The sequence below is a fragment of the Papaver somniferum genome, chromosome 10 (genome assembly GCF_003573695.1).
Source record: "Papaver somniferum cultivar HN1 chromosome 10, ASM357369v1, whole genome shotgun sequence".
Taxonomy (NCBI): Eukaryota; Viridiplantae; Streptophyta; class Magnoliopsida; order Ranunculales; family Papaveraceae; genus Papaver; species Papaver somniferum.
This window is the reverse complement of record NC_039367.1, coordinates 165,870,135-165,882,389: the sequence shown is the minus strand read 5'-3', so window position 1 is coordinate 165,882,389 and position 12,255 is coordinate 165,870,135. Positions and strand designations below refer to the sequence as shown.

The 12,255-nt window shown below is 35.0% G+C and overlaps 1 protein-coding gene across 1 annotated transcript; it reads right to left on the bottom strand.

Moving 5' to 3' along the window:
* Positions 1-242: 242 nt before the first annotated feature.
* Positions 243-3,459, bottom strand: LOC113316816 (probable rhamnogalacturonate lyase B). The gene is made up of 13 exons (XM_026564966.1): positions 3,308-3,459; positions 3,092-3,211; positions 2,825-2,966; positions 2,552-2,722; positions 2,332-2,440; positions 2,002-2,066; positions 1,803-1,909; positions 1,561-1,651; positions 1,349-1,441; positions 1,075-1,271; positions 866-982; positions 620-746; positions 243-497 (listed from the first exon to the last, which is right to left on the bottom strand). Exons 2-13 carry the CDS (start codon positions 3,202-3,204, stop codon positions 243-245), a joined length of 1,587 nt encoding a protein of 528 aa, XP_026420751.1. The 5' UTR covers positions 3,205-3,211; positions 3,308-3,459.
* Positions 3,460-12,255: the final 8,796 nt, after the last annotated feature.

The window sequence follows — 12,255 nt, the reverse complement described above, 5'->3', positions numbered from 1 at the left end:
TCGATTCTCCAGTAGCTTGAGTCTCGACTACTTCATTTTGACCTTTGACGTATGACTTGAGTCTTGGTCACTTTACCTTGATCGTTGACTTCATCTTGAGCTTGACCACCTCGATATATTCTAACAGTTTCTTTAGATTACAAAAGAACAGAACAATCTAATGTGGGTGTTTTAAAGTTACAAATGCCTTTGAACTAAAAACTCTTTGCTCTTCTCTGGGTAAGATCCCTATATACCGTTGCTTACGCATTTGTTCTTTCATCGTCCGCTGGTGCTTCGAGACGTATATAGTCATACATTATACCTTGAAACGGACCTTCACCTCTAACTTGTGAAAGAAAAATGGTATTTTCGCCATCTTTGAGCCAATCACTCTTTACATCAACATTAAACAACAGATACAAGCCATGAATTCCATGTCTTGCAATGGCATTATCCCTGTACAGTCCTCCAGTTGTGAAATGAGGAATTTCTGTATTCAAATTGTTGAATCGAATCTATTCAACGAAGAAAATAAAAAGACAATTATTAGTCCAACAAGTCACTAAAAGGAGAGAAGAACAAACTTGAATGATAAATAATTGGCATATAATTTTCAAAATAAATAGTTGGCATATACTTGCAATTCTGCTCCAGTTGTGGATGCAAGTGCCACTCGCAACTTATAAATCGTGCCCTGAACAACACTATCTAGGTTGAACTTTATCTGCCACGTTGTTGAGTTGTACTTATCATCTCCCAACTTCCTATTAAACAAGTAAATTTTGTTTTGCTTTCAAGTACTGGCTCAAACATATGAGGTGTAATGTAAGTCATGGACTGGCTAAGACTCATTTAGTTAAGTAAAAGATACAAGAACCCCTACCGATTAACTTGCGCGTAGAACCAATCTTTCTTGTAATTGCTGCTGTTTACTGTGTAAACAAGGTCTGTTCTTGAATATAAAACACTGTACTGCTCCCACAATCCATACTGTCTAAACCTGTACAAATAAAATCGGTGAACAGAAGCAAAGTTAAGCATTCAAGCTCAATTTCTAATTCGGTGTTATCTAAGAGAAAGAACCATCCTAACCTGTCTTGCGTCAAGTATAGTGGATTAACATATTTAGGGTCAACATATGGGATGAAAAACTCTGCTGCTGTTCTGTCAGGAATGCCTATCTCCCACAATGTAGTACCATTTCTTGGAGGCTCATAAACAAGATCATCATCCAATTCAATGGAATCTCCTGTTTTAATAGCATATGGATGAACATAAGTAAAGCAGTGCTGAACTGAAGCAATTTAAAGAAGAGAATTTGTTTTACATGTATGTACCTGCTTTAATAGTAATGAGATTTCCATACCGGAACCCATGCATATAGATTGTAATCTCCAGAATGTACATTCTTAATTGTGAATGAACCATCAGGACCTGCTCTACTCCAAAATTGATACCCCTGAACAACAGAAAGAAGATCAGTTTCTTAATTTCTTTGGGTTGAAAATTCAAATCAGACATTGATATTTAAAAGGAGAAGTATATAAAAACGTATAAATTAATTGATGGGTATAAGACCTTGCACTCCGTCTGCCAGGACCCAACTTCTCCTGGTAAAGCTAACCCAACGTAAGAATCTATTGCAGGTATATCTTCCTTGCTTGCAAACCTGAGAAACATATAGAAGAAATCAATGAATCTTGTACTCCAATTTTCATACTCATTTGTGGTGTATATAGTGATTCTCAGCATATTCTTGATGTGTATAATTTCAGACCCATTTTCTACTGTATTTTAAGATTAAAAAAAAAAGAAAATACCTGTCACGGACAAGTATTCTTCCATTTACTGTGCCTCTTTGATCAGATTTAGGATAGTCGGTTGAAGCTATGAAACTATATGGCCATTTCTGGGCTTCTTGTTGCAGCTAAAAAGAAAAGAAAAAAATAAAAAAATAACTTTTTATTTCCAGATTGATGTGGAGAGGAGATATCTATCCCAAATTAAAGTACGCTAAACCTGTTCATTGGCGTCGTCCCACAATGCGCTTTCATTTGTACTGGGTGGAGCGCTATTAAGATACACTACAAAACACAAGGCCTCTTGGGACGGCCAAAAAACGTCCCAAGAGGACAAAAAACCGTCCCAAGAGGTATTAGGGACGGTTTATGTACCGTCACCTGTTCCACCGTCACTAATACTATTTGGCCATATTTTCTTTTTGGAACGGACATATTTTAGCCTTGATTTAAATATTTTATGACTATTAGGGACACGGTCAGGCCATCACCGTCCCAAATATCCTTCTTTAGGGACGGTTTTTTCAAAACAGCCGTCCCTAGAATCTACTTGTTTTGTAGTGATATATGAACACTGGACCATACACTTTTTTCCAAGGTTCTCCATTTCCAAAAATGGGTAACTTATGCTGGCCCATATAGTGGGAACTATGAAACACCTGAGTGATGAGGAGTAGATAATGCAATCAATTCTTGATTCTAGTCTAGGATTGACATTGGAAAAGGGTCTATATAGGTAGATTCCAGATGGAAGATAGCTTAGAACTTACAGTGAGAGAACGAGGACCAACATGTGAGGTGAGTTCCTGCTTTAGAGGACCACCACTTCGATATTCATGGCTCGGTGTGATATGCCAGAAACCTACTAAAGGGTCAGAGCTAACCCACCCGTGAACCTTTATGCCTTCAATATTTTGTGCATACATGTACTTGTCATCCACCTGCACATAATAGAATACAATGCATGCCTGAAACTTTGTGTAACAACTTCATTTCCACAAACCCAAACAGGATAATTCAATCAAGTCAATTATTTGAAGTACTTGGCCTTTTAGTTCTCGGTCAACAGGGTCTACAAGAAGAGCTGCTTCTTTGAAATGTAGTAATTTGCCTCTTGGTGGTTCGCGATCCTCTGGCAGTGGCATTCGTCTTTGTCGTGTCTTACTTTTAGCCATAAATTGAAACCTTAATATTTTGTATATCCCCACCGCGCCACAACAAAAGCAAAGTTAGGAATTTATATTTGTCCATCCTACAATTATTTACGTTGTTGTCAATACGAATACGAGCATGCTAGCTAGTTTTCTTACTTGTCTTTACGAAGCCTGAAGGCGACCCTAGTTCCATTAAGATTGAAACCTGGCATTCCATTTACGTGCTCATAGATTCCATATGTATAGAATCCTGACGAACCTTTTAACATTACATATCTGCAAGTTGTACAAAAGTATTTAACCACTGATATTCCAACTATCTGCATCAAAAACAAGAAAAACAGAAAAACAGGAGGATCGATCGGTTAATACCTTATGTCAAAGTTGAGGGGAGCCCAGTCTGTGCTGTTGTTTTTGTCTGATATATGTGAAGAAGATGATGAAACCGAGGAATTCCATGTTCTTGTGAACGAAATTTCAACTTGAGTTTCATTTTGAACTATTACATTAAAACTAGTTCCATTCATCCTGCAAAACTCATTTCATTTCATGAATTCAAATGTTCACTACTTTTGGTACTTAGAAAAGGTCATGAAAATCGTTTTCTTTGAACTTACAGAAAAAATGTTCCTTTGTTTCCCCTTTAGCTCCAGTGCAGTTCTATGCTACCTATAAATCCATCAATCAATTTAAGAAAGAAAAGTCAAGGTCAAAGTCAATGTACGAAGTAAGTGATATATAGTTGATAAATAAGGGTAGCATAGAACAAATATGTACCCTCCATGATTGAATTCATTCATGCTTTCTAGCAAGTTATCGATGCCGTTGTACTGAATTCCAGTGACTAATCCAAAAGGATTAGATATATTCACTTGAAGTAACCCATTATCCATCACCACCTTCAACAAACGGCAACAAAAAAATCTTGAATGATCAAGAAAGTATACCAGAACTTCGATAAAATGTATGCTGATAGAAAATAAAACAGGAAAAGTAAAATTTACTCACGTGTTCATCTTGTACATGCAATTTTACACCGTCTTCAGGATTGCTCAAAGCAGATGCGTCCCATGCGTAATTGTTGATTAGAATTAACAATAACAAGTAACGCAACGTGCATGTACACGAAATTTTTACAGAAGACATCATTTTCTGCAGCATGTAAGTCCGCCAATGGTGCGATTTTGTGCACTCTAGGACCAGGTAACAAGAAAATGTATATATGAGGTCTTGTTGATCAAAGAAAGAAAAAAGAATAGCAACCAACCTTGAAGATTGTGAACTTCTGACATTGATATTGCTTATATACTAAATTGGTAATTGTTTTTCGCTTTTCTGGTACGATATAGATGACTAATCTCATGAAGACATTCTCATTTAAAGAAAAAATAAAAACAAGATCATGAAGTGACCAAAATGGGTTCAATATTTTGTACTACCTCCGGTTCAGAATAATAGGCCTCTCCCTCATCGATTACTGATCAGATATTATAGTACTTCCTCCGTTTCAGAATAATAGACAGGTTTGTGTGCAAAATTAATCGATGAGAAAGAAATGGAGAATATATATGATAGGAGTAGTTAAGTTGAAGAGAAGTAGAAGGTGGGTGAAAGTCGGTTGTTGTTTTCACCTTTTGTCTCTGTTTTTGTTTTCTGAAAGAGAAAAGGGGAGGATCTAATTGTGAATAATGGGACGTAATAAGGATCAAGCTTGAAAACATTTTCACTTTTTCAAAAACGTAAGAGGAATTTCTAAACAATAATTCTTCCGGTTCTTACACTTCACTTACACCATCAGGACATGTAGATTACGTAAGGCTCAAATGAGATTGTTTTTTACTCTTTCTTGTTTACTCATAAATAAAATTATATTAAGAAAGTAGATAAAGACAAATTACAAAGTCGCAGCGCAGAGAGCTACTAAACAGGTGGCATCAAAGGCTCTTACGATGATGGTTGCTGAATCAGTCTCTAAGAGCAACCGCAATGGTGCGACTAAAACCAAAGATCAAAAACCAAAAAATAGTCAAAATTTTGGGTTTAGTCCATGATGGTACGCTACGGTAGTCGAGTAAAATTTGATCAAGCACATACCCCGCCCCATTCAAACTCACATTAAATGTTCGCCTCTCATCAGGTTCACATTATACCTTCGCCCCATTTTACACTTGCCCCTCAGGCTCACATTATACCTTTGCGCCACTCATCAGGCTCACATTATACCTTCACCCCATTCATAAGGCTCACATCATAACTTCGCCCCATCATCATACGGATTTTATAATTACGCCCCGCTATAAACGGACACTATACCTGCGCTCGGTATCAGACACACTTTTAATGTCCGCTCGAGTATATTTGGTTTTGGTCTTGGTCGCAGACCAAATTTATTCTGAAATTTGGTTTTAGTCCGGGTTTTACTCTTTAGTCCAATCGAGTGTGTCTGCGTTGTGGACCATATTTATAGTTTTATTCGCCCACTGTGGTTGCTCTAAGGGGGTGTTTTTATATAGTTATAAGAAGTTGCTTTTAGAATTTAATGGAGAAAATAAATATTTGTTTTTAGAATTTAACTATTGGATAAATATTATTACATGAAACTAGTTGGAAGCCTAACAAACTAAGCTCCAACGGCATACTACTACATTAATTGAACAGGCTGTTGTGCTAACCTACCAGCGAGCCTCATGGATAACCTAGCCAAGGTTGTTGTTCATTAGTTCTAGAATTTAATGAACTAGAATTTTATGAAGAACAAACTCTTTTTGCTTTTGGGAGGATTTTGTCAGAGGAGTCTATAGGCCTAACTAACCTTGAAACCAACTAGCGAGGTTAGGGTTACCGAGGCTTATAAACTGCAGAATCTTAGATAATCATATAATGTGGGACTAATAATCTCATCAACATCGACTGTTCCTCCAATTTTCCTCCCCTAATCTACAATTATCTTGCGAGATAAGAACTTTGTTTAATCGAGTAGAACTTTGTTTAATCTTCAATAAATATAATCTCTGTTTTCTCTTAATGTTGTTTATTGAAGAAAATAAGATGAGATTGTTAACTGCTAACAATGTAGTATGTTTACGTGAAAATTAAGATAGCGGATTTTGGGTCGTCCTCGTCCGTCTCTGCTTCATACCCAAATCGATGTGCACCAGCATGTACGTTGTGCCATGATTAATTCCTTTCTATACTAATCCAATCTACACAAACTTAATTGTCAATGTTGATAAACGTACCTTTTTAATCAATAGAATACTACGTTTTTCAGAGTGCAGAACCCTCCATTGAACTTAATTAATCGTGTGCCTGCTGCTTCTATTGTCTCTGCTTCATTCTTTTGATCCCAAAGAGAGGCATGGAGAAAGTGAAATTTGAGGTGGTTATTTATATTAGAGATATGAATCATATGATGCCACGTATTTATCACGTTTACAAAGCAAATGCCAGCTTAGAGAGAAAGAGAAGCATTAAAAGATGACTAAAAAGGTCTATATTTACAAGTCAAATGCCAGCTTAATCATGGCACTTTTGAAGGCTTATATTCACAAGGTTTAAAGCTTGCTTCAAAAAAAGAAAGCGAAACCTTAAAAGATAACCAAAAAAAAAAAGTAATTATAGAAATTACATTCCAATTATTTTTACACATTTTGGTTGATTAATCTTTCGATTTGAATCTTGGATGGGCCCACAAAACATGTCAGAGTAAGATACTGTCTGAATACTCAAGATTCAAAAATACTATTGTAATATACTAATTTGGGTATTCTGCCCAAAGGTGTCAGAGAGATATGATATGGCGATTATGCCCTTCAACAAAATTATATTTGGTCTACCAACAAAAAGAGAGAGTAAACGAGGTCAGAGAAATAAACACGAACACTTAGTGTAGTTGCAGGAAAATCTACAACCGCATTCCAATGTATCTAGAGTATCACTCAAGTAATCATAATGAATTCTTTATTAACTTTCAAAGATTATAATTGGATATATTGACCTTAGAATAATTTTACAATGACTTTACTTGCTCTCTAAATAGACTTTTTCTCTGCTAGTTTCTTGTCTAACACTCACTAAAATATCCCCCTCTTCGTGATGACTTCCTTCCTTTATATAGTGATTCCTCATAGTGGATGACAGCTAAGAGATCCACTATTTTCGGAATCACTGTGCGATACATTCGCTCATTTACAATCACTCATTCTCGCACAGACTATACCTCGCATAGAACATCACACTTTACTCGTGATTTTGCTGACATCATCCAATACGTCACTTCAACTTTGCCATGTGCGATAATCCTCGCTTACATCAGATAATCCTTATTTCGCATATTTATTGATATGTGCGATATTTCACTCCTACATTTTTCCTCTTCTCATTTTGCTTACATTGTGAAGTGAGCGATATGAGAAATTTCTATCATATAATATCGCATGTGTATATCTTTTCGCATTCTATCTTGCCGACATTCTTCCGGAATTCCAGTTTTTCTTAATCACGCGTGTATTTTTAACCACTTATTATTTGACACGTCCTTTTAACCGCCTGTTTTTATCGATTCATTCCTCGCATTAATGAAATCTTGAAAAATGGGACTAATCTTTCCTTATATATCTTCTTTCGTCTATTTCTTTATAATTTCTTGTTTCATCTTCTCTGCTACTAATTTCTCTGATCAAAGTTAAATTTATTTCATCAAACAACTTACTTTTTTTTACCCATCTTCATTCCCATTCTAAAAATGGCTCATGCTGGCAAGAAGATGGAGACAGAATTCAACAGGTTGAAGAATAAATACCATTCGAGAGGTTACTCACTTTCTCTTCCCCCATCATCTGACTATTCATCCAAACTCAGTCTTGATTTGATCAATTCCGATCAATGGAATAATCAAAGAGTTATTATTTCATTGGGAAAACTTTCCATTCTTCCAATTCCCTTGTTTAAACCTGAAATACCCCTATTCTATGAAATTCTTGCTGATGCTCGATTCGCACGGGGAATATTCCAATTAAGTGGTGATGCGATCAGAATAGCATATGAATATTCTCGTCGCGCAACTGGTTTAGAGACTTCTTACACTTATGAGGTGCGAAAAGAATCGCATCGTGATAAGGTCATCGATTCTACCGAATACACTCTTGATAACTTCTTAAATAATTACTATATTGCAATTATGAAGAGTAATTTAACTAAACGGGTCGTTCGCTTAAGAAGAAAAGATGGTATTGCTGAAGATAATAAGATCATGCGAGATGTTGATTGGAATGACAAATCTAACAGTTCTGCTCGCAGATCTAATGACTCAAGCTGCTTAATTACCCTGCCATTCTAGAAGGTCCTTATATTTCTAGTAAAGCTAAGGATGGCTTTGATATTCCTCTTCCCGAGAAGTTTTCTTCTTACCAACCTTGGAAGTTTGTTCTTTCCGAAGCTGAGACAAAGAAAGTGATATGGGGGCTTCGCATAAATGTTTTCATTTTCGCGTAAATTCTTTCCAATTTCTTATAGTCATATAAAATGTTCTCAATCTCGCATGATAATTCTACTTTTTTGCAGGATGCTAAGAGGACCAAGACTTCACACAATGCATCAGCTTCGCAGAATAATCACTAAAAGAAAGTTGGTGTATTGCAACACCTAGTCCATGTAGCAAGAACCCATGTTTTATGTGGCAAAATCCTTTTGCCACATAAAAACCTTTTGCCATACCATGTGGAAACAACTTGTGTGACAAGAAGTTATTGCCACACCTCTAGTACACTGCATCTATAGCATGGGTTTTTGCCACTCCCGTTAGTGAGGCAATTAAATGAGGCAAAAAGGTTTTTTCATATTTAATTATTATTTTCAGTTTTTATTTTATTTCATTAGAAAAATATTTTTCCACACCCGCGGTAGAGGCAATAAACGTGCGGCAAAAAGGTTTTATTTTATTAATTTTTTTTAAAGATTTTAATTATATTTTCTTCAAATATTACACATATTGGCCGCGGCAAGAATTCAAATATTATGGAAACCACAATCATGAACACATCAAGATTGTTTTACAAGCACAAAATTAAGACATAGAAATTTAATTTCATTAGAAAGTAAAAAGTATATATTACAGAGGAAGGTGGAGAATCCATCTTCACCATAAGTAATTTTTTTTGTTTCATTTACACAATTTCCGACTTTAACATTAACCTTACTCTAAATCTTAAAAACTTTATACTTCAAAATCCCATTCTACGTCTCGTCCCAACCGTCCATTCCTAGTCCCTGCTTTCCTGCTAATCAAATTAAACAAACAGCACCAAGGAAAAAAAACATTAAGAAATGGCAGAGAATTGTCATGTCAAATGGAATAAAGCTTGAGTTGTAAGAGAAAAATCATACAAACATACCAAAATCTATGACCACTTAGAGCTATTTCGCATGTTTAAGATACTATTTGAATTCTATGAATTCAAAATCAAAGAAGAGATACTTATAACCAGTTTCCGATCTGTACAGGTGCTCCCCAGGTCTAACAACTTTCTCCTCAAGTTTTTAAGGCTGCTCCCTAAATCTATCAAGCTGCTCCAAATGCCTATAAGGCTGCTCCTGAGGAAGTGTTACAATCAACAGTTTTGCACGTCCTGGTCAAATTTGGTTGTGGAAAGCAAATAAACAACATAAAAAATTTGAATGGTAAAAGAGAAGCCAATGAAATGACTAAAACTAAGCTCACCCAAAAAGAAAGTTCTGATTGACATAAGAAACTAGAAAATGATATTCTTGCAAAACATAAACCAATACAGTAGTGATTGAAGGCTGCATTTACCATTATTTATGTCTCTATAAAGAAAATCAAAAGTGAAAAACAAATCGGAACACACAAATTCCTATTCATACCTCTAGAAAAGTACACTGCAGAAATAAAACGCAAAGTTCAAAATCTATATATGGGTGAAGTACACCATTACAGAAACACACTAACAACATTATAAAGTACTTTAAACATAAACACTAAAACCCATCACAAATGTAGTATTCACTTATACAAAAAATTATAGCGATTCATTGTCTTAACTCAAATATCTAAATGCACCAATCATCATTAACTACATCAAATTATGTTTCCTAAATTCTTCTAAATGTTGATGAAATACTGGTTGGGCCTGATTCACTTTTCTCGTTGAGCTGGTTTGAACTGTCGAAAAGTACAGAATGTACATGTTAAAAAAATATCATGAAGCCTTGGTTGTACTTTTGTAATACATTCAACTTACTTCAAGGGATTCCATATATATGTTCAAGGCTTATTGGTTTGTCTATAAACTGTGTTTTTCCTTACTTCAAACCACAACCTTGTGAATCAACAAACAATTCAATATCCATCTCTTAAAAGAGACAGTTCACCAACACACATTCATGCACAAAACAGAAAGTGACGTTCTTGAGAGCTAGTATACAAGAGAGACAAAAAACAGTGAGAATATGCATAAATCGATTATCCGCAATTCATACATTCTGGTGAGATATATGAGAGCAGTTTCCACAAAGCAACAAAACTCTAAAAGCAACCTATAGTCATAAGCATTTACAAGGAATCAACAGATTATTGTGCAACTACCTACTTGACTGATCCCTTGTCTCCTAGGGGAATTCAGATTTGGACTAAGCAACTTTCTTGAAATTTCATGCAATTTACAATCATTAAAAAGTTAAAATAATAAACTGAGTTGAACAATCAAATCCATCAAAAAAAGAAGAAACATTAACATTTTCAGCAATCTATTACACTAGAATGAGTGAAATAAAATATAAGTGAAACGAGATAACATTACAATAGCTCACATAAAAACACCAATCTATAAAGATAATAACAGATTCAGTTACCTTATTTTCTTTGCTATGGTTCAAGCTTAGATCCAAATCTTCAACCTCACGGTAGTTTAGTTATGGCTTTGAGGAAAAAAATCAAATGAAAATCTCTATTTCAGATCTCAAACCTAATTTTCAGAAATTAAAGAACAAAATTAGGGGAAAAACTAAAACCATGTTAAAAACTTAAACCCCAAAATCCTAATTTTGCAACAAGATTTATAATATTCACAAAATCAAAATGAATCATCTACATATGGGCATATGATACTGTTCGTTTACTTGATTTCTCCTCTGACAAAAATAAAATTAAAAATACCAGAGGCTATAAACTGAGAGAAGAAACACGATTTCATCTGCTAAGGGTATCGAGAGTGAAAAAGCTGCTTAAGATGATGTGAAATCATTTTCTAGTGTTTTGAGAACGACAAAAAAAAAATTAAAGAAGATGGAATTCGATTTCTAGGCTTTCATTAGAGATGGAGTTGGAGGATTTGATCGATGGAGAGAAAACAAATTCGTTTACAAAAAACAGGTTGAGACGTGATCGGTTTCTAGCTATGAGAGGAAGTTGGAAATCTAGAATAAGAAAGTAATAATGTACATATGGTTTTCCTCCATACAGAGGCACTTCATAAAAGGTAAGATAACTTCTTTCCTTTTCATTTCTCATTTATTAATTGATAAAATTAAGAAAATAAAATTTAAACCAATTAATAAATATCTTTACAATTTTAACTAATTAATTTAAACCAATTAATTATAATAATTACATTATTTATAATTATTTCCACATGTATGAGGTCGGAGCATTACTTATTGCCACACCCCTAAATTATGCGAGGCAAGAATTGATTTTTTGCCTCAGTTATTCATGCATGTGGCAAAATGGTATACATGATGCCACACTTATGTTGCACTGTGGCTACAACCAACTTATTTCCGCATCATACATAGATGTGTGGCAAAGAGGCGTGGTAACAGACTCACTTTCTTGTAGTGAATAAAGTAAGAAACATTCTTTTTGATTTTAACAATATTGTTGCTTCTGTTTATCATCTTGATTATTCGCGTAGGTGAAATCTTCGGGTGATAAGACTTCAATTAAAGGCAAGAATATTCCTAAAAGGCCTACGTCTAAATCTTCATCAAAAAGGACATCTTCAATGGATAAACTCTCTAAGAAGCGTAAAGATATGATTCTTCTTCAAGTTTGGAGTCTAGTGAGGATGATATCCTTGCTTTTGATGATTCATCAGTTCCTTCTTCTTTGAAAGAGTCGTCCAATCTTTTTGCTGAAGATCTTCTGACTACTGTTGATAATGAAGAATTAAATCGTGCTTTTGGAATGGTTTCTAAAATATGCGATGCTCCTACTTTAGATGATTCATCTCTTCGTGGAGCTTCCTCTGCGATAAATCCGAACCTCCAATTCACAATCATCTCTTTGGTAACATTTGCAACTT

Excerpts from the sequence above, each read along its gene's own strand:
- LOC113316816 (XM_026564966.1), bottom strand. The coding sequence starts at position 3,204 with ATGTTAAAAGGTTCGTCAGGATTCTATACATATGGAATCTATGAGCAC. Across the intron at positions 2,967-3,091 it reads TTCAGGCTTCGTAAAGACAA|GTTTCAATTTATGGCTAAAA; the intron begins GTAAGAAAACTA and ends CAAAATATTAAG. Across the intron at positions 1,272-1,348 it reads ATCTATATGCATGGGTTCCG|CACTGCTTTACTTATGTTCA; the intron begins GTATGGAAATCT and ends GCTTCAGTTCAG.